Genomic DNA, 22,412 nt, shown 5'->3' on the forward strand with positions numbered 1-22,412 from the left:
TTCGAAAGTTTGCTTTGCTAAGGCACGGAAAATGGATTTGAGGAAGTGCAACAAGAACGGATGCCCAGATCAGCTGCCAGTAATCCAGGCGGGACATGATGAAAGCTGGAACAAGGGAGGTAGCAGTAGCGATAAAGTGGACAGATATTTAAGAGGTAAAAGGGATCGAGCATGATGATGGGGATGGGAGCAGTTGTCCTGGTGAACTGAGTGGATTGCCAATTTTTCCACCAAGCACAAATGCTGGTGGTAGCCGGGTTTTTTTTGTTGGGGGGGGGCGGGGGGAGGGGTAGCAAGTTGAGATAAAGAGTTGCTCAGGAGACTACAATTTCTCTCTTAAAGGAGAACGTCTTTGGCTCCACAGGGTGGTATTTCAATTGAATGCTGAACTAGCATTGGTCAGGACCATGGGGCACCGCCCTTCACCCAGTAGGGCCCCAAATGTCCTTTTTACACTTCTATCACAGTGATCCATTCCCACTGCGCTAATAGTTTTACTTTACGTCGGATAGAAAAACGTAACTCCCTCCCGCCGCCAATCCCAAGAAATATTTGCTATATCTTTCGAAGTCCAGTACAAAGATCATTTCTCAGGGAAGTCTTTCGGGCCTTTCCCACCCCACGGATCCTTCCATCCATCTCGCCCACTATGCTGTGCGTTCCACACAGGACAGATTCCGCACTCTCAACTTCGCGTCTCCGGCGTCCAGAGCGGGGCCCTTCAAACACTGCGAGCTTCACATTTTCTAATTAGCCACATTTACTGGCGCTGAGAGGCACCATAGCACCTGATAGCCGCACCTCGGCGTGTCAGCCAATTACCCCCCGGAAGTGACGCGCTGTCAGGGACGACGTGCTTCCGCTCCCGACTGTCGCCCCCGCCGCCGCAGGGGGGACGGGTTTCTCTGGCCTGCCAACTCTGCTGCTCTGGAGGATTCGTGCGTGGTAAGAAGCTGCGCGTGGGGGAGTAAGGTGGTGGGATCCCCTCTTTCGTTCCCTGGGACGCGGCGGGAGGGCGGAGGGAGTGGCGGCTAGGTCCCCGAGGGCCCCCAGCGCCAGGTGGGGCTGAAGCACCGGGCTCCGCGGCGGGCCCAGGCCGCCGGTGACGGGATCCGCCTCAGCTGTAGGAGGCTGGCCGCTTGGGCCGGCGCGGGCCAGCCCCACTGGGATCCTTCGGGTCGAATGGATCCGGCCGACCGGGTACTCAGAGCTTCCCCTGTTCCATATACTCAGGGGAAGGATAACCTTTCTCCTCTTGAACAGCTCCAGTCCCCACTGTGACAGTCACAGGATCCGCAGCGACGAGTGCGCGCGCGTGGTGTGAAGTGTTGTGCACAGTCCCACACCTGTTTATTGGCTCCGCCCCGCAGCTTGTGTTGAAGGGATGTCGTGACAGGAACTGAGGTTTTCCGCACGGGATGCTACCCTAAAAGAGGGGCGTCTTAATAACTGAAAATGATTTGAAACAGCTGGGCTGGAAGTAGCTTACGCTCTGATTAATAAAAGGAAGACTCGGTATTATCACGTGACTGCAAACACATATATTTTGCTTATCAATCTGCCGGAAAGAGTTGTAATGACAGACTTCAGGTCAAAGGACAGGAGTTGTGTATACTTACTAATTTGCTGTGCAAATTATTTGCGATGAAATGGCAGACTAAGCAAGAAGATTGGAAGAAAGTAGACCTGGGACTTAGAGATAGGAAAATAAACCGCTAAGAAAACTGCAGAATTTGGGAAAAGTAACTTCATTTACTATTACTATGTGATTTAATTTTGGAAATAATTTGGTTTCTTAATGAATTGTTTTCCAGTTTGAAGCAAGTATTTATATCCGTGTGTTTTTTGTTGTTGCTGTTTGTTTTTTTACTGGTGTGGTAGCAAGGGCTAGATTTACATTACAGGCATATCGCTGCAGCATGTTATAGAATTAAATATACAGATATCTAAATTAAGTTAAAAAGTGTTTTAATAATTAAAACTCTTAACATATGGGTACAGGTGATATAGTGATATAGCATGTATCTTTAGTTTCATTTTTTTATTTGAGATGACTAACTGGCCATGCTTGTCTTAGAGACTGATAAACATCTGATGAAGCCATGACCAGGTGGGCACGAGTTACTACCACACAGAACAAAAGACCCTTCCCTGCAACATCATGGGAGGACATGAAGAAGGGGTCCTTTGAGGGAAAAAGCCAAAACCTACCAAAGAGTAAACAACTTGAAGCCGATAGTCTGTCCCTTAAAAATCATGCATCCCAAGCAAAACACAAAAAGAATAAAAAGAAAAAGGAGTATTTAAATGAAGATGTGAACGGATTCATGGAATATCTAAGGCAAAACTCACAGATGGTTCGCAATGGGGAGATGATAGCAGCAGACAGTCAGGAAGTCAGGGAAGAAATTGCAGTTGCTTTAAAGAAAGATAGTCGCCGGGAAGGAAGACGATTAAAAAGACAAGCAGCAAAGAAAAGTGCAATGGTAAGATGATCACTTCTACTAAAATGTTACTTTGTATGGCTAGAAACTATTATTCATGCACTCAGATATGTATTTTAGCAGAGTCTGATTGTGGTTATGTAGTAGACTTATACGGCATCTTTTTGAGGGCTAGTAATAACACTAGGACTTTTTTTGAACACCTCCTCTATGCTAGACAATTGACGTACTGATTAATTATCACAACATGCAAAGATGGTGGCATTATTTCCATATTTTGGGTAGAAAACACTGGTGTGCAGCTAGGTTAAGTATCTTGCTGAAAGCCACTTAGCAAGTAGCAGAGGAGAAATTCAAACCCAGGAAAAGGTGTTAATATTTGATTACTCAGAATAGTGGTTGGCACTTTATAAGTATATACATTATTAAATAAATAACGAACCTAAATGAGCTGCTAACTCTATGTAGTTCAGCCAAAAGAAAAAAAGAAGATATTTAAACCCAGAGTCTGACTTTAAGACCTATGTTCTCTCCCCTTCCAGTAGCCCTTTTTCAAACAGCCATTTTTAAAAAAGATCAAAATAAGGGGGAAGGTTAAGTACAACAGGTTAGATATGTGTGGTTCCCATTAGTTGGAAAGGATGTCTCCCTTTATCTTTATCCCTGAAAAACTGATTGCACAGGAAGGAGATCTAATAAGAATCATACTGGTTAGTAACACAGCAGAGTAATAGCAGAGTTAAAACTCCTTGAGACTGTCCCTAGTCATTGCTCCCTCCTTCCCCATGTTACACTGAGAGGAGTGCTGGGGGCTACAGGTTTATTTCCGTGGTGCCAAGACCTAGATTTTAAACTGTGTCAGACACAGGAAATGAACTACTTGGTATAATTCTTTCCCTTCTCTAGCAAGGGATTCTTCTAGCAGGATACTACATAAGAATCAGGATTTGTTGCTATTTTACAGTTTTATTTTTTATTAGAATTACCACATGTAGAGCACTGTTTGCACCAGTGTAGACTTGAAATGTTACAGCCTCCATAGATGTGGCTTCTGGCTATTTGCAGGATTAGTTTTATGCAGTGTCATATTTAAAGATTCTTTTGTGGAGATAATACTGATAAAATGTTCCTTATGGATAAATTGGGATGGAAAAGATAATCATTTCTATTTGTATCAAGATAGTTTTGTTTAAATTATACAATTTTTAAATATTTTAAAGTCAAGTTAATTTAATGTAAAGATAATGTAAAGATAATTTCATTGACATAGTTGGTGTGGTGAATTGCATACTTTTTGAAAAAGTTTAGTACTGTGACCTTTTAAGAGAAGTTTTATGTTTTTTTTTTTTTTTAAAGATTGATTGATTGATTGATTGATTGATTGCTATGTTGGGTCTTCGTTTCTGTGCTAGGGCTTTCTCTAGTTGCGGCAAGTGGGGGCCACTCTTCATCGCGGTGTGCGGGCCTCTCACTATCGCGGCCTCTGTTGTTGCGGAGCACAGGCTCCAGACGCGCAGGCTCAGCAGTTGTGGCTCACGGGCCTAGTTGCTCCGCGGCATGTGGGATCTTCCCAGACCAGGGCTCGAACCCGTGTCCCCTGCACTAGCAGGCAGACTCTCAACCACTGCGCCACCAGGGAAGCCCTATGTTTTTAATTAAGGGGAAGGGCATTCTTTTTCCAAAAAAAAAAAAAAAAAAAGGAATTCTTTATATTAAAGCATGTGCTTTCAATAGTATATGGCTTGTTGAGACCCTTCAACTCATTTTCTTGTTTTTCTTTTTAATACCTCAGACTAAGCAGACTAAGCATCAGTTCTATTGTTAATAAGTTGACATCTAGAAATTTACCAGTCCACTCTCCACAATCCCATCTACATTAAATTTAAGGATCATTCAAAAAGTTTGTATTTGGTGAAGATTAGGTTTTTTTTTTGTTTTTTTTGCTTTTTGTTTTGTTTTTTTTTTTTTAAATTTTATTTATTTATTTTTTATTTTTGGCTGTGTTGGGTCTTCGTTTCTGTGCGAGGGCTTTCTCTAGTTGCGGCGAGCGGGGGCCACTCTTCATCGCGGTGCGCGGGCCTCTCACTGTCGCGGCCTCTCTTGTTGCGGAGCACAGGCTCCAGACGCGCAGGCTCAGTAGTTGTGGCTCACGGGCCCAGTTGCTCCGCGGCATGTGGGATCTTCCCAGACCAGGGCTCGAACCCGTGTCCCCTGCATTGGCAGGCAGATTCTCAACCGCTGCGCCACCAGGGAAGCCCCAAGATTAGGTTTTTACAGATAAAACCCCATCAGTAAGCTGTCAGGTTACTAGAGACAACCTTGACTTTACCAAGAATCCAAGACTTCTTATGTTGGTGATCCAGTTTTGGGTAGTAACTTTTCCTGCAGTTGTAGAATAAATGAATTTTCTTTGTTTGCCCTAGCTCATTTTAAATGTAAAAGTTAATAAAGACTAAAGGGACTCATTCTTTTCCAGTATGTTATTAAACAGGAAAAAAAGAAAGTGAGGGCATAGTTGCAAAATATTATTTTACCTACTGAATTTGCTTTTTAAAAACCTTGTGCTTATTTCGAAAAAAGATTAAATGATGAATTATTTGTTATCCAAAAAGTATACCTTTTTCCAGTTTAAATAAAATACTTTAGCTATCTACCATCTTTGATTATGACTGATATTCTCATTCATCACAGCGAAAACTATCCTGCAGATTGCTAGGTAGTATGTAAAGAAACCAAACCATTGTTCAGTGTTAGGCTGGAGCCAAATAATTCATCTTAGAATTATACCTTGAAAATGTGCATATATTCTAAAATGAAACCTCTATCTATTTATGAATAGTAAGGAATATGTATGAAAGATATAAAAATTTAAGCATACATTTTGGTACGAAATATATCTTATGATTCGAATCATAATTTAAATGGAATCACTTGGCCCAAATTCATTCAATTATGTGAACTTTGAAAGTATTAATTTTGAGTGATCATTTTTATGGTCATTGTCCATCTCCTCCAGAAAACTCAGTGTTTCTAGGTACAGACATCCCCGTTAACGAAATGAATAGTCCATATTTGCTTAATTCATTTAAGCGATTACCTCCTACAAAGACATTTATAACTTGTGTCTGAGACTGAGAGATTTATGGATTGAGGGTTTTCAAAAGCACTGAAACTCTCTGATGGAAATGACATTCCTTATGGTTTAGGAATATGTGAAACACTGTTTTTCTACAGATAAAATACTGAGATTTCAAAAAAAGAACTAGATAACTTTAAAATGAGGAGTGTTTTAAAGACATTTTTAATGACTAGAATTAATAAAGCCAGTGTAGTGTTGCAGTGTGGAAACTCACATTTTTGTTTTCCCAGGTATGTTTCCATTGTAGAAAACCTGGCCATGGGATTGCAGATTGCCCAGCTGCCCTTGAGAATCAAGAAATGGGCACTGGAATATGTTACCGGTGTGGATCCACAGAGCATGAAATAACCAAGTGCAAGGCTAAAGTAGACCCAGCTTTTGGTATTAATGTATCTTTTTTTCTATCAATTTTTTATTTGGTTAATGGTGAAAGTGGCCAATAAGTAGCCAACTTGTTTTTTTCGTTGTTGACAAGGTTTGTTATGAGTGTGTCACTTAATATTTTGAAATCAAATGAGATTAAACTTTAAATCATGTAAAAACAAATATGTTTTTTAAACACTCTGAAAACACTCTGAGAATACAGTGTTTTAAAATAATATGAATTACATGAGATATATATAACTTAACAGGAACTGTTGATTATTACAGGTGAATTTCCTTTTGCAAAATGTTTTGTTTGTGGGGAAATGGGACATCTGTCCAGATCCTGTCCTGATAATCCCAAAGGACTCTATGCTGATGGTGAGTACATTTATATGTCGAAAATGGTGAGTCATCATGCAGTTGTGATTTAGTTTATACTTAAACAGTTTTTAAATAAATTCTTGAGTAAGTAGCAAAATCTTGAGAATTTCATTATCTTTGTCAAGCACTATTCTATGTACTAGACATTTTGTGTAATGTAACTTGGTATTATTTTTAATACATCAAATCAGAAAAAACTGACGTGTATATTTCAAAATATTTGTGCTTGCTTCAGCATCGTTTATGAGAGTATGTTATAAGTATCTACTTTTAAACATAACAGAAACAAAGGGATAATTTCTCAAACTAGGATAAGATTTAAAAAATAGTGTTGTGAATTTAATCTCAGTCTAGCATACCATTTTGGGTAGAAGGGTTGGTACACACTATTCATATTTGTAGTAACTTTTGTTTCTGAATGTTTTTCTTAGTTAGTTGTCTGGCATGGGAATCAAGTAACTTTCTTACCTTTCAACTAATGGCTTAAGGTGCCCACATAAAGTCTGTGATGTTTAAAGCTTTAAGGAGGAGGTTGTCATCTGTTAATGTGAGTCATTTATTAATGTGATGCTGGTACCATCAGGTTCTAGAAACCACTTGTATTATGACTGGGTTCCCTTGCAGAAGTCCAGTGAAAAAGCATAGCTTTGGAGTTAGACCAGTTATAACCTCAGCACTACCACTCACTAACTGTGGGACTTTGGCCAAGTTAAATTCTCTCTTCTCAGTTTCCTTACCTGTAAAATGGAGATGAGAAAATTGTATTTCATTGATTCTAAAATGCACATTTTTTCACATTTTAGTATCTCTGAACTCAATGTATCTTACTATTAGGGGGTGTCACATAATTGGAAGTTTTTTTTTTCCAGAGAGCAATGTAGAATAATGATACATCTTATAATCAGTGGTGTCTTAGATTTGATGAATTATGGTATTTTACCTTGAAGAGTTAGGAGGATTAAAATGTATTATTCAAATGCCTCTTCTATTTCACTATGGCATCTACAATAGTAAAGAGTCTTGGACCTGGAAGATGCTCAAAAGTGCCTTTCAGTTTTGAACTTAAGAAACAGGTCATGTAATATGACTAGTGAGCAAAGATGCCTTTGTATGGTCAACCAAAATGACTAGATATAAAAAAGTGCAGCAAGGGGAGTAGGTCACATAGAAGTGAGAATTCATCCTATTAGGGTCATTTTTCTGAGTGAGTCACTTAACATTATGAGCATGATTGTGATAATGCTTGACCGTTAAGCAATAGTGTTCGACCATTCAGTGAAGACTCATTTTAGAAACCAAATGTGTTGTAATTCACAGTCCTGGAATGTTGCTTAAAGAAGGCCAATAGGCATTTTTACTCGAGTTAGGATGCCTGGCAGATAGAAGGCACTGAAACAAAAGTTAATTTCATTCCTTTTGTAGTTGATCACCCCCATCTGACCTGTACAGCAGAGCAGTGGTTCCTAACCCTTTGGGGACCTCATAGCACCTCATGATTAAACATTCTGATCATTAAAGAATCTGATTAAAAACTGTGGGCATTCTCCTCAAAAAATGCATCTGCACAGAGATTTTTCAGAGTTCACAAACCCTTCCCTTTCTAACCATGGTTAAGATCCAGGCTTCTGTGCAGTGGCTCTTGGACACTCCAGAGGACACGTACCTTCCGTCATATCTCACTTCTCTTTCCCACATCTGCCCTGAAGGCCAGGGGCAAGAAATGGTGGGTAGGTACAGTTTAGTGCTCTTTGAGGTCAAGAGGAATGGAGAATGGACTTAATAGGAGTAAGTTCCTGGCTCCAGCTACCTTCGTAACTAACAAGGTTGTGAGGACCAAATAAGATATGAAAGTGCTTTGAGACATTAAAAGCCCTATGTAAGTATTAGAGGTTTTCAATTACTCTGTTCTTTTTATAGGTGGTTGCTGCAGACTTTGTGGCTCTGTGGAACATTTTAAGAAAGATTGCCCCGGAAGTCAGAATTCAGGTGAGATCTCTGGGCCTCCATTTACAAGGGGTGAGATTAGTATTCCTCTGTGTTTTTGCTGAATTTTGTTATTAATAACTTGTTGATGCACAACTGATTTTAAGGCTGCCTGGTTTCCTACTGCAGCGATGACTTCATCATTTCTTTATCAGCAGTACTGAGCATCAGCTGCTGTTCTCAGGTGGGAAAAAAAAATGACCAGTAAGCCCCAGAGGACCCTGATTTTATAAAGCATCTTATTCATAAATATTTTTATTTGCTAACCCATGTATTTAATAATAGAGCCAATTCTGTTACTTGAAGAAAAGTATTAATTCACTAAGAGAAAATAAGAAATTTGAGAATAACTTACAGTATTCTTATGATTGAGTATCCTCATGTATGCTCTGAAACCAAAAGGATTCAGTTAGTTGCAAAAACTGCCGAAAATATTAAAATTGTGTTATCCACACAGCATCTGGCCAGTTATATTTTCTTCCCAGTGAAATACTACCCTCGGTCATCGAAAACTTCATAAATGTTCACCAAACCTAAGGCAGATTTTTTTGGGATGTGGAGACCATTATTACATTAGTTTACCTAGCTTAAAAGGATGATAATCCTGTGTGAAAGAAAGCAAGACAGTGGGATAGCCCACTAGTGCTTCTTGGGGAAAAAGCACATTTCTTTTTATATCATATAGTCATAGTACCACACAAATAAGCCTGCCCATTCTTACTTCCTACCCCTAGCATTTGAATCTGAAAACCAAGAGTTCTTGTTTACAATCTTGTCTAGAAGAAGATAGTCTTTACTACACTGTAGGCAGTGAGATTGAAATGATGGAAGTGGAATTTGAATTCTCCCTCCTGGGAGGATTGCCTCTTCCCAAATGACAAGACTGACAAGCAGATGTTGTATAATTTCACAGGTGGAATCTTGTTCATTTGAAACTGATGCTTCATAACTCTTGCTGTTTACAGACTCTTGGAACTCATTGACTCTATAATGATGAACTCTGAGAAAGAATGAAAGCTTTCTCATCAATTCGTGCATTGCAAAGCAGTTGCTGCATTTCCCTAATTGGGATGAGAAATTGCCTGTGGTACTCTGAAATCAAGGGTTATAATCAATTACAGAATTGCTCACTTTCCTTTAGTGATGGAGTCTTCTCTCTTTGTGATTATTCATGTCAAAACTAGTTCCTTTGCTAAACCAATACCAATCTAGGTGGATGTATTTGATGACTGTTTCTCTTACATTCTGACTTTTCTATGTCTTTACAGATCGAATGGTCACGGTTGGTCGCTGGGCAAAGGGAATGAGTGCGGACTATGAAGACATTTTGGATGTGCCTAAACCACAGAAACCCAAAACAAAGATACCTAAAGTTGTTAATTTTTGATGATTAGTGCTATCGTTTGTTAGCACCTCATTGTTAAGCATTCTGAACTGGGCCTACTTCATAAGTTGGAGCTGGACTCTCCCTTGGAGTCCTGTATTGTAGATATCAGTATAATCTAGGTGTGGTCAAAGCAGTTCCTGAGTTCTGTCCATCAAGGAGCACTTCTACCATTGTTTGGAGAAAATCACTGAAAAAAAGTATAATGTGTTCAAAATGGATTTTCTAAAGAATATATTTTTAACCAACAGAACTTAGGTGTAACTCAGTGGTTATATACCTGATTGTAGCAATCATCTTTTTCTAAAAACAAGATTATGCATTAATATGAACTATCCCTAAACATAGGGTACCTGCTTTGCATTTGGAAATGAATTTTTGTTATATTGTTTTCTTGGTTCAAAGTATCAGTTTATTATTATATTAGAAATTAATTTATAATTGCCACAAAATCTGTATTTTAAAAATATTTAATAAAAACTCACTTGCTATTTACTTATTTTTCTGAATACCTAATTTTGGATTGAATGAGCCATTGTCCATTAATGTCCATGTAACAATCCCTTTGGAAACACAATCTTTATGAATCCTAGATGAGCTTAATTTTTATTAATTTTTGTTTTAGTTTTGACATAAAGAACAAATTATTAACAGCAGTTAATTATTATTAACTTAACAGCAACTCTTTCTTTGCCCCTGATTTTCAAGAGAGAAATTCTAGCCAAAATTCAGTTTGTGCTATTTAACCAGAATGATGATGGCACATAACAGATTGTCTATCAAACTTAATAGCATTTTGTTCACATGTTTTAGATGAGTCAGGATGAGATGCAAGCATCATCATCATCATAACAGAGTTAGAACACTAATCAGAGACCCATTAGCTTCTTTGTTTGATTTGATGAATACATGCATACTTAATACATACATTTCACAAGGCTTACGCTTCCCATTGTACTGTATAATGGAATGACTGTTGGATTGTGTGTTTCATTTGGAATTTTACCTGATTGGATACATTTGTAATGAAAGGAAACAGCTGTGATTAGTTACTGATGTTTCAAAAGCAAAATATTTACCAAATAAGAAAAGGAACACTTTTCTGTTTTAATGTCTGTACACCTCAACATTTCTAATCTTAATAGGAGCTGTTCTTTTTTTTTTTTTCCAGTGACAGAGGAAAACATGACAGAATATGGCTCAGCATCCAAGAGCTTAAGGAAATGAGTGCCATTTAAAAGGAATGGTACAAGTCATGCAGCTGGAAAAGGACAGCAGTGCTGCCTTAGTCATTTAGTCTGAACACACCCAGATTTATTTCACCTGTCCTATCAGGAGCAAAAGGCTCTGGAAAGTCAAAAACCTGTCAGCTGCAAGTTAAGTCTAATGTTTTTTATGTAGTCTTCAATGCAGGGATGTCAATTTTGTCTTCCTTGGGGTTACTTTGCTTACATTTTAATGGTCTATAAAGTAGACAGTGAAATCATTAGAAATAAATTGCAGGTGCTGAATGTAACATTGGAAGACTATGTGGACACTTTGTTAAACTCACCAGAGACAGAAATTCTGACATCTGAGAGATTGTGTATTGCTTGATGCTGGTTATTTTCTTACTAAGAATGCCAAAAGAAGAAGGCACACATTTACTTTATTCATTATATATTTTCCAAGGACCTACTATGTTCCTGGTACTCTTTCAGGCACTTGAGATTGTGGCAGTGAATAAGACAAACAAGGCCATTGCATTCTGCTGGGGCTGAAGAATGGAGAGGAGACTTAGGAACAAAAAATACATATCAGAAATATCAGTAAAAATAATATCAGAGAGGGATATTTTATACATTTTATAAATATTTTGTTGAATCCCCTAAGACTTAGTGGTTAGCACTCTTTTCTTCCTTTAGTCCTTTGGAAATGTCATCTCTCTTTACAAGCTTATCTTTCACTTTTCTATGGCTGACTCCTAAATCTCCATCTTGCCCTAAAATCCCTGGTTTCAGTTCTGTCTTCTCACCTGCCTGCTGGACATTCTTGCTTGGATGTTGCACTAACACCTCAAACTCATAATAGCTTTAAATCTCATCACTTCCCCTGTGGGAAAAAATGGACTAATTAATTCCCTTTCTTGTCCCCATTTTATTCAGTACAATTATATTCCAAGCCTGTAGGCTCGCATCTCAAGTTACTCTTTTCTTGACATTCTCCCCACCACACTCCAGAGTCAACCCTCTCTTACCTCGTTCAGGCGTCTACTTATAATCTGCTTAATAGAGAGTCTTTTATGACTAGCCTTATAGGAAATAGCTCTTTCCTCATCCCAATAACTTTTCTTCTCTTGCTGTCTAAATTTTCTCCATAATTTATGTCCCTACGTAACACTATTTGTCCCCTCTCCACCGGATTATAGGTTACATGAGGGCAGGAATTTTGAGTCTTACTCATTATCCTCAGAAGTGCTTGGCACATACAGAGCATTCACACTTGTTGAATGAATGAGTGAATTAACTGAATATGTGATAGAATTAACACAGAGATGTTGCAAGAGGCTGGGTAGCTACTTCAGATTGGGTAATCGGGAAGGCCTCTGAGGGGAAGACTTTTAAGCTGAAATCTGGATGACAAGAAGAAATCTGTTGTGAAGATAATGAGGAAGAGCGTTTAGGGAGAGAAAATAGTCAAAGCCATGAGCTTGCCATATTTGAGGGGCAGAAAGAAGATGTGATCTTTTTGACTGGCTTCCTTCACTTAGCATAATGTTTTCAAGGTTCATTTGTAATGTTCCATTGTATAGTACACAGGGAGGTATTAGGGAGAAAGCCTTGGATATCTTGATGTGAGGTAGTAAGTAAATGCAATGATACTGAGGAAGGAGCCTGCCTGGTATAGTTGAAAAACAGCAAAGAAGCCAATATGGTTGGAAAAGAGAGGGATAAACTAGTAGAAGATCACATAGTTAACAGGGGTCATATCTTACAGCCTCTACCAGTTTCTGCCACATAAAAACCACAAACTCAGAAGCATACACTACTAAGCGGTTATTTAGCTCATGCCTATGAGTCAGATCTAGACTGGGCTTATCTGGACAGCTCTGCTCATCTCATTTGGGCTTGTTCACTTCCATAAGAAGTCTGGTTTGGGGTCAGCTGATCTAAGCTAGGCTCAGATGAAGAAGCTCTATTGCATGTGTCTCTCTTCCTTTTCCTGGGACCAGCAGGCTAGCCCTGACATGTTTTTCTCAGGACAGTGGCAGAGATGTAAGAGGGCAGGTCCACTTGCAAAACCATTTTCAAGCCTTTGGTTGCATCATGTCTGTTGAGGAGTCACACAATCGAGCTCAGAGAGAAGAGGTAGAATAGCGCACTCCGTTCGTGGAGGTGGGGATGGTGGTGAGGGAGTTAATATTTCTGAAAAATAATCCAACGTACCACAACATACCCCAGACCATTATAAAGCTTTGGCTTTCACTTTGTGATGGGCAAAATTTTTCACACGTTTGGGGAGAAATGTGACATGATCTGATTGCCGAGTTGAGAGCAGAGTGAAGGGAGGAGTAAGGATAAAAACAGGTTATAATTCAGGTGAGAGAAGATGGTGTGAATGAGGGTTGTCATGGTGGAGTTGTTAGAAGGGGTCAGGTTCTGATTATGTTGATATTTTTAACATAGAGCTGATAAGATTTCCTGAAGGAAGGAGGATTTATGGAGGGAAAGGTGGCAGAATTAAGGGATCTGTTTTGGAAATGTGGACTTTGAGATGACGATTATCTTAGTGGAAATGTCAAGTAAGTAGTTAGATATACAAGTGTGGAGTTCAGGAGAGTCTAGGGCTTGAGACACAGATTTGGGAGTTATTGGCAAGTAGATGTCTTTTAAAACCCAGAGGCTGGGTGGACTCACTGAGGAATGGAGATAGAGGAGAAGAGGCCAAGAACAGAGCCCTGGGTAGTCTAATATTTAGAGGTCTGGTGGAGGAGGAAGAACTGCAAGAGGATTTAAAAGTGTGACTGGTCACACAGGAGGAAATCCAGGAGTGTGACATCATGGAAGCCAAGCGGAGACAATGCTGCAAAAAGAAGGAACTAGTCACCTTTGTTAATGCTGCTCAGAGGCTAAATAAGCTAAGAACAGGTCCATTAGTTGTGGCAATAAGAGAGGTCTTTGTGGAGTAATAGAGGGAGAAGTACAATTCGGTAAATGAAATAAGGATATGAAGACCACATTTATAGATAATTGGAGTGGAGATGGGTGGCCTTTAGGAAACTGGATCAGGTGAAGTGTTGTTTTGCTTTGTTTTGATTTATTTTAAGATAAGAGATAATAGTGGCTATGAAAATAATCCAGGAAAGACTCCTGAAATAGAGAAAAAAAGAGAATTGGAGGAGGGGAGCCTTGGAGAAGGTTAGAGAAATGGTTCTTTGCTAGGGGTAGAGATGTTTAATTCATTGTGTTAGGAGGGATGGCAAAGATGTGGAATGTACATAGATGGGGAGATGAGACAACTCCTGCCTAATGGTTTATATTTTCCTCAAAGTAGTTTTTTCTAAAGTTCATTAACTGAGAAAGGGTAGGAGACATGAGAAACTTGAAGGAAGAGAAGGCAGTGTGAAATAGCAAACATATAGGAAATGTAGTAGTATTATCAGAGCCCTTTTGAAATCTGTGGTCATAAATTTCAAGTGAGACCTGTCCACAATTTTCAGGTGCTTAGTGCAGGGGTGAGGTATTACAAATACTTTAACCACAGTTTTGAGTTTGCCAGACAAGTCGAATGAAAGGAAAAGGTACAGGTGTTTTCCAGGGTGTGATATTAATGATAGACCATGGAATCTAAGCCAGATAAGGAAAGAAGGGAGGACATGGAGAGGGATAATGAGCTATGGAAATGATAGAAATATTAATTTTGAATCTATTTTCAAATGTCCCTAAAAATGTCACAAAATGAGGAAGGGAAAGATGGCATCAGATGTATAATTTTTATATGGTACTTTATACCTGCAAGTGTACAATGAGAAAGACATTTTATAATATTTCTCTGACTTTTGAATCTGGAGGTGAATCTTACTCTTAATACACTAGTCTGTTACTGTTTCATGGATGTCGACAAGGCATGAGAATCCTGGTTCAGAGACAAAAGATAGTATTCATGGCACAGCAAACAGCGTGAGTATCGTGAGTATCAACTTATTTCTGTTGCTTCCCTTTTTCTCTTAGTCCCCACAGGGTGACATGATGTGCCCAGATGGATGCTATAGACATAGCGGGTTTGTGTCACTGCTGAGGAACAAGTTGCAAACGCTGTAGCACAGAGCAAACAAGCCAGCCTTCCTATGCCCAGAGAGTGAGCCATTACACTGAAGTTAAGCTGTGGTCACCTTGACGTACTTAATTGCCTATGGGACTAGCACTTGCCTGTGGATAAGTGAGTCTTGCAGTTTGGCACACTCAGCAATAATGTGCAGGCCCCCTCTGGGCCCATGGTGAACTGTCTGTTCCAGTAGTTACACTACCTTCAAACGGGTAAAATGAATCATGAACAACCTTCATAGTTTACATTTGAATAATTTATTCTAAACATAAAACTTATTCCTTAACATACACATTTTCAACATATATTTTCAAAACTACTCCTATAAATATACCAATAAAAATGTCCAAAGTTGTCTCTGAAATGTGCAATAAGAAATATGAACAAAACCATGTGATGGTATATATAAAAATACTCTGGATTTCTCTAGATTTAATTAAAATTGTTCATTATTTCCTAGAGCTGTTAGACCATAAGGGTAAACTATATTATAAACTGTGTAGATCAATTTTTACATCTTTTTTTCTCTAGAATTCTTCTTTAAAAATATGATAGAAAAACTGAATATAAATCAGAAACTCAGTTGCATTAAAACCAGGAAGAATTAATAGGGAAGAACTTCCTTTCTTAATCAAACAGCTTTCAGGCCTGTTAGACACACTTGAAAACCCTTACTATCAAGAAAGGTATGAAATCTTTAGTGTTCCTGGAGGATATTTTGACACTCCAAAGGAGAAAATAAGCATGACTACATTTTTATGTTCCCTCTGTCCTTAGTCTCCAGCGGCTTGAGGGTGACTGCTGACGCACCAGCGTCACTGCTTACCCTTGGTTCAGTCGTGTTTGCTTAAAGTCAGGGCGCCAAAGAAATCCAGAAAAGGCTGTCTTTAATTCATCTGTCTTTAATTACGTCTCTATTCCAGCCTATCCAGCGTCTGCTTTTCCTGGAATGTGCCAGAAACACATTCCCATCTCAAAGGCTGTGCCTGGGCTAGTCCTTCTGCAGGAAACATGCTATCTCCAGAGATCCTCGTGGTTCAGTCCCTCTCTGCCTTCAGGTTTTCACTGAAATATCCCTCAGTGGGGCCTACTCTGACCACCCTATCTGCCAGGCCATCAATAACCAAAAGCCCAAATCCTGGATGTATGTATTGCTACATTCATTATATAGAATATTTACTATCTTTCAGTGTGAACTCCCCCACACACCTTCTTGTTGTTTAACAAAAGTCATGTTTCATGGCCAGAAAAATGTTATTAAATTTTACGTCTTTAACTTGCAGTGGCCTTAAGGAGTAGATGTGAAGCTTCACACTTCTGACCCCTGGTCCACATGCCTGCATTCCCAGGCACGAGGGCAACTCCTGGAACTCCTCACAAGGCCCCTCCAGCCCTGGCCCAGCTGGAGTGTGGGTGGCAGAGGTAAGGAGGGGGGCGTCTGCAAAGTCAGCGGGGCTGAGGGACCCCAGGCTCTGCACTGAGCCGTAGCGCTGGCCTCCCAGCCCTGGGGAGGGGGGCCCAGAAGCAGCAGAAGCATTTTCCTGCTGCTTCTGGCAAGTGACCACCCTATTTAAAATATGAGCATCCACTTCCAACACCTCCCCAGCACTCACATCCTTCACCCTGCTTTATTTTTCCATTTAACACTTATCTCCTAAATATTCTATTTATTTATCAATATTTTATTATGATGTTATCAGTATGCTTCTGTTCCTTGCTGAACCCACAATGCCTAAAAGTGTCTAACACAAAGTAGGTTCTTAATAAATATTTATTGAATGAGTGAAAGAGCAATCAAATACATTTCCATTAAAAAAGGAAATATAGGGCTTCCCTGGTGGCGCAGTGGTTAAGAATCCGCCTGCCAATGCAGGGGACACGGGTTCGATCCCTGGTCCGGGAAGATGCCACATGCTGTGGAACAACAGAGTCATGCACCACAACTACTGAGCCTGCGCTCTAGAGCCCACAAGCCACAACCACTGAAGCCCCTGTGCCTAGAGCCCATGCTCTGCAACAAGAGAAGCCACTGCAATGAGAAGCCTGCGCACCACAACGAAGAGTAGCCCCTGCTCTCCGCAACTAGAGAAAAGCCCGCATGCAGCAACGAAGACCCAACGCAGCCAAAAATAAATAAATAAAATAAATAAATTTATAAAAAAAGACAAAAAAAGGGAAATGTAAACCTAAGGGCTGTTGTTGAATTTTGCAATAAGAATGCCCTAGTCAGTTGTGTCATGGTTTGAGGCAATAGATTTTAAACTTTTTGAGATGACCTATGTAGAGCCTGAATTCATTGCTATCTTTTCCAGTGTCATGCCCTTTAAAAGTCTCTTTAGTCCAGTAGTCTGAAAGTGAGCACTTCAAGTTAGGCCATGATGACCACATGTGACTGAAAATATTGAAGTGGGGCTAGTGTGGCTGATGTTTAAATTTTATTTAAGTTTGATTAATTTAAATGATCACATGTGGCTAGTGCCTACCATATTGGACAGTGCTTGACTATGCCTGTGTTATAAGTTAGAGTGGGCAACATCTTTACGTCTAAAAGTGATCCAGCCAAAGTTACTCTATTCCTTCAACCTCATAATGTTTCTGTTACTGTTCAGGAAAAAGTTTCAAAAAAAATAAATAAATTCAGAAGTGTAGGAGAGACAGAAGTTAGAAGTGTTTCAATTGTAGGAGAGGGCTGAAATTTTAGCATACAAAACTCTAGTGTACTGTAACCCTCTTTACTGCTCATTTTTCTCACCTTTTTAAAATCTAAAAATATTCTCAAAAATCTTTCTACTTTTGGAATGTAATGTATAAGCATTTTTTAATCTACATATCCACTCTTCTTATTGTATATAAATGTTAATTCATAAAATTGGGGCACAGTCCAAAGTTCATATAAATGAAAATCTGCTGGCACAGATTAATAAAAATAATTACAACCAGATTTGGACAGAAGTAAAGATTTGACAAACTAAAGCAGGATGTAACTAATCTCTTAAGTGCTTTAAACTCTTAACGGAGAAGTCCTTTAACTTTTAGAAGTTGTCCTGTAGAGGATGCTAACTTGACGTATGCTGGTTTGTCTTATGAGTTAAGACAAATCACAGACAGAGTAAAATGATAAATGTTAAAGCCTAGGGGGACTTCCTTGGTGGTGCAGTGGTTAAGAACACCTGCCAATGCAGGGGACGTGGGTTTGATCCCTGGTCCGGGAAGATCCCACGTGCCGCGGAGCAACTAAGCCCATGGGCCACAACTACTGAGCCCACGTACCACAACTACTGAAGCCCGCGCACCTAGAGCCCGTGCTCCACAACAAGATAAGCCACCACAATGAGATGCCTGTGTACCGCAATGAAGAGTAGCGCCTGCTCGCCGCAACTAGAGAAATCTCATGCGCAGCAACAAACCCAACACAGCCAAAAATAAAATAAATAATTTTTTTTAAAAAGCCTAGGGAATAAAGTTCTAATGTAATGATTATGAAAGTAGAGCTCAGTTAATGCTTTCTCTACAATATCACATTTTGCAGGTACTTTGTGAGTGTAGATAGAGCAATAGATACTAAATTGGTCAGCTAACTTGATATATGTTAAATGACACTAGGAAAGTAGTTCCTATTACTAAAATTGATTGGATTCCATTATGTTTTAATGTCTTCCTAATTTAAAGCTCTAAAACATGTAATACATCTTGTCAGATGCTCCTGACATACAGATACCTGCTGTACATGGAACAACCCCATACTATTAATCAACTAGCCAACTTATCATTTCTGATTTTATAAAATTTTGTAAACTTTCAAACAGAACATGTAGCCTAAAAATGTTTTGATTAACCTAACTTCCACCATTTTACAGAACACATAATATTGCATGTGGGAAATTTTCCATTGCCTGTGCCCCTGGAAGGGAGCAAAGCCACGGGTGGTCTAAAACAGAGTTTTAAAGCTCTTTTAATGTTAACCCAAATCACTGGTATTGGACTTGGGATGCATTTTGTTTTTTAACCTCTTCATAACTGCATTTTGCTTAGACTGATATTAAATTATTTGTGGCCCAGAAGCTTGTCAAGTGTCAGAGCTAAGGGTGCTTGAAATTGAAAGTGGAAAATAAAATGACAGATAATTTAAAGTTTATCATTTAAAATATGCTTATCAACCCATCATCAGTAGTGTTCTCTATGAATTGTATACAGGAGGCTGCTGTCTCTTCAATGGATTTTGACCAGCCACCAAGATTTCCAGCAAAGTAAGGAAGGATGCTAGCAGAAATCTGGTTAAAGTAAGATACCTGTTTCAAAAATACAAAGCAAAACAAAACAATATTTTAATTTCTTATTGACTTAGAGCTTTTTCAAGCAGAGATCTCAATCTTGTTGGTGTAGGGGAGGCTATGACCCTAATCTTTTGGGAATGGATCTGAAAGGATGACCTTAGGATTGCCTGGTGGGTGTGGGTCGACACACATTGCAGAATTACAGTTAATTAGTAAATCCAGGTAAAAGGTTCCTCTGTATCTGTAGGAACAAATTAATCTGCAGATGTTTCATCAAACTTACGGTACATGAACTGCTGTCAATAGCACGGATGAGAAATCCGGCACTTATGATTTCACTTCTGACGTACTGTGGAGAAGGTGGGACCGATGGCAGAATAACTGACCTCACTGCCACCGTGTAAGTGTGACTGAAAGATAAAAGGACATTTTCAAAGTTCTTGAGAGAAACAAAGAATAGTTGTTAGAAAATAAATTCCTACAGTTAATGCAACTTGTTTATATAGTAGAAGTAAAACTATAGACACCCAGATCTTTTAGATGAGTGGTATACATAGGAAAACGTTCTCTATGGATACATTCAAGTATAGCAAATAATAATAAGGGCCATAGGTGTTTTCTGCCTAAGAATTACATATACTTTGTATAATTCTGCAAAGCTGCAGTCAACCTCCAAACTGGTTTTTTTTTTGTTGTTGCCCTAATGGATTGTAATTTCAATCTCTTCTTTTTTTAATGAAAAAATAATACCATTGTTTTAAAGAACCTTCAAACAATAGAGAATCCTATGCATTAGAAAACAGAAGTCATCCTTCAGTCCCCCATAAGCACAATACATACTTATCCTAGAGATGCCCACGTTATATTGTGATCCTCCAGATCTTTTTATAAATATATAACATTTATGTAAGCAAATGGACGTATGTAGATTTTTACATAAATATAATCATTTTACAAATATTGGTCTATAATTTGATTTTTCACCTAATGGTAAAACTTTGGAGGTGTTTCTGTATCAGTGCCTCTGTGACTACTTCATCCTTTTTAATGCTGGTGTAGTACTCTGTAGTATGGTTCTACCATAATTAATAAGATGGAGCTTCAGTTTATTTCTAATATCTTTTGCCATAGTAAATGATACTACACTGAACATCCATGTGCATTAATCCCACACGGGAGGGATTATTTCTATAGGCCAGCTTTGACATCAGAAATAATGCTGGCTAGTTCCAGGGGGAGACCATAACTGCCCTGGCAGCTTCCACTTCTTGTCCCTTTGCACACCTGCTCTTGGGACCCTTCCCCTTGGAACCTAGACACTATTCTCTGAGAAGTCCAGTGCCCATGGAGAAGCCATGAACAGACACTCTAATTGACAGCCAGCCATTTTGGGTGTCTAGCACAGTTGAGTCTGTAAATTCTGAACCAAAACCAATTCCTGGTGTTTTATTTGGCTTTCATTGCATTTTTACAATAACGGATATTTTGAAGGTTTGCTAAATATCCGTTTTACATCTGCATAGAGCAAAAGGGAAGAGAACTGCTTTACGAGTCTTACAGATGCCTTGCACATGGCTGGCACTTAATAGATAATTGTTTCTTTCTGGTTCTTTGTTTGTTTGTTTTTTAATGATAACTAAAGCCTCATCTAGAAAAAATTCACATGAGCATCATTCAAGACCAGAAATGCTTATTCCATTGACTTCCTTATTTTCATATCAACTTTTTCTTTCTACTCTATACTGTAAGACATTGCTATAACACTTGAATAACATATACTCACCCATCTTTGAGAGGCCTTCTCCGTGAAACAAGTACTACCAAGTCTTTGGGTTTGTCATCATTCACCACAGGACAAGTGATATAATATATCTGATCATCTTCACTTACCCAGTCTATGACTTCACAGGACCTATGTAAATAGAACAGTGACAGAAAGTCTACATTTTTCTACCTGGTAGAATAAGGCATTCCTTTCTTTTGTTTGTTTGCATAACTTCATTATTGGTGTCCATATTCACCCTTCTGCTCACATAACCATCCCCCCAAAGCCAGCATCATTTCTTAAAGTCCGTTTTTAGAGTTGTTTGGCCAGAAGGAATAATTCTGCATGTGATGAAAAGAATGCTGGCCATCTGACTCTAAGGTCACTGCCTTCAACACTGCAGAGAAAGGCGCTTTTCTTTTTTCCACAAAATTATTTTTCTCTAGGATCAAGTAATAATATTTTGAAGACTAGTGAATTATATGGACAATCCAATGACTCTGAGGTAAAGGAATATCGTATATTGGGAAAGAGCACTAAGCTTGGAATCAAGCAACTTGCCTTTGAGTCTCAGATTGCCACTTAGTAGCTATGTTATGTTAGGCAAGTCACTTTTTTTCCATCTATAAAATGTAGATAATAGTACCTATGGGGTTATTGTGAGGATCAAATGAAAACACCTGGCACAGTACCTGAATCATGATAGATGCAAAAAAAAAGTAAGTGGAATTAGAACTCATTCATTCCTTCATTCAAGTTCAATTAGGCTAGAATGTCAGGTGATATAGAAAATAGTGGGAGAAACATTTGAAAAGAGCAGCAAGTTTAGGCATCATTCTTGCTAAAATCTTTGTACTTACAGAGTATCTACAAAGATCAATGCAAGAAAATCGTCAAGTGTTTCCTTTTCTCTCCGAATGTTTAACATTAACCAGGATGTATCATTCTGGCATCTATGCAAATGTAACACATGAGCCCAGAGATGTTTCACTTTAGTGGTGTTAAATTGTCTGTTACATGCTGTTAATCACAGTGAGATTTGGACATCTAAAAGGTGAAACTCCACTTCGTCCAAATTAGGAAGTAAATGGTAATGCTGAATATAATAGGTATAATCTTACCAATCCTTTCCTTCAAGCAAGATGTCCATGAAGCCTGAGCCCTGCAGCCCAGGAGCTTGGACTCCTTGGAGAAGGGGGTGTTACCCTGACAGTGCAGTTGACAAGATGCCCAGCTCTGCATTCCAGGAAAGGAGGGAGAGTGGAGAAGATTGGATTAGGGATGTGGGAGACAAGGAGTAACAGAAGAGATGTAGGCTGACAGGAGTGGGCCCTGATCAGGCATGGAGAGCAGGAAGGAGTGTACTCACACA

At 39.1% G+C, this 22,412-nt stretch overlaps 2 protein-coding genes across 5 annotated transcripts in view; one reads left to right on the forward strand and one right to left on the reverse strand.

The window, feature by feature from the left end:
* The first annotated feature begins 807 nt into the window (after positions 1–807).
* Positions 808–10,192, forward strand: ZCCHC9 (zinc finger CCHC-type containing 9). 4 transcript variants are annotated; one of them, XM_082378425.1, is made up of 7 exons: positions 846–945; positions 1,264–1,742; positions 2,080–2,486; positions 5,814–5,964; positions 6,235–6,327; positions 8,248–8,316; positions 9,582–10,192. In XM_082378425.1, exons 3-7 carry the CDS (start codon positions 2,103–2,105, stop codon positions 9,698–9,700), a joined length of 816 nt encoding a protein of 271 aa, XP_082234551.1. In that variant the 5' UTR covers positions 846–945; positions 1,264–1,742; positions 2,080–2,102; the 3' UTR covers positions 9,701–10,192. The 4 variants fall into 4 exon arrangements, with proteins under 4 accessions (XP_082234553.1, XP_082234550.1, XP_082234551.1 ...); XM_082378427.1 differs by lacking the exon at positions 1,264–1,742 and having other exon boundaries at positions 808–945; positions 5,814–5,972; XM_082378424.1 differs by lacking the exon at positions 1,264–1,742 and having other exon boundaries at positions 808–945.
* A 4,915-nt stretch (positions 10,193–15,107) lies between these two features.
* ACOT12 (acyl-CoA thioesterase 12) overlaps positions 15,108–22,412 on the reverse strand; it is a gene marked incomplete at its 5' end in the record, with an annotated part of 59,213 nt that continues 51,908 nt past the window's right edge. The window contains 3 exons of the mRNA XM_082377415.1: positions 15,108–19,290; positions 19,559–19,685; positions 21,059–21,187. Coding sequence (XP_082233541.1) covers positions 19,141–19,290; positions 19,559–19,685; positions 21,059–21,187 — 406 coding nt within the window. The 3' untranslated portion in view covers positions 15,108–19,140. The remainder of the gene's footprint in view (positions 19,291–19,558; positions 19,686–21,058; positions 21,188–22,412) is intronic.

Source organism: Balaenoptera borealis, assembly GCF_965194805.1.
Source record: "Balaenoptera borealis genome assembly, chromosome: 2".
In the NCBI taxonomy this organism is placed as follows: Eukaryota; Metazoa; Chordata; class Mammalia; order Artiodactyla; family Balaenopteridae; genus Balaenoptera; species Balaenoptera borealis.

Bases quoted from the DNA above. Each gene is read 5' to 3' on its own strand.
- ZCCHC9 (XM_082378424.1), top strand. From the start codon at position 2,103: ATGACCAGGTGGGCACGAGTTACTACCACACAGAACAAAAGACCCTTC. The intron at 2,487-5,813 runs GTAAGATGATCA...TTGTTTTCCCAG, and splicing joins CAGCAAAGAAAAGTGCAATG to GTATGTTTCCATTGTAGAAA. The intron at 8,317-9,581 runs GTGAGATCTCTG...ATGTCTTTACAG, and splicing joins CCCCGGAAGTCAGAATTCAG to ATCGAATGGTCACGGTTGGT.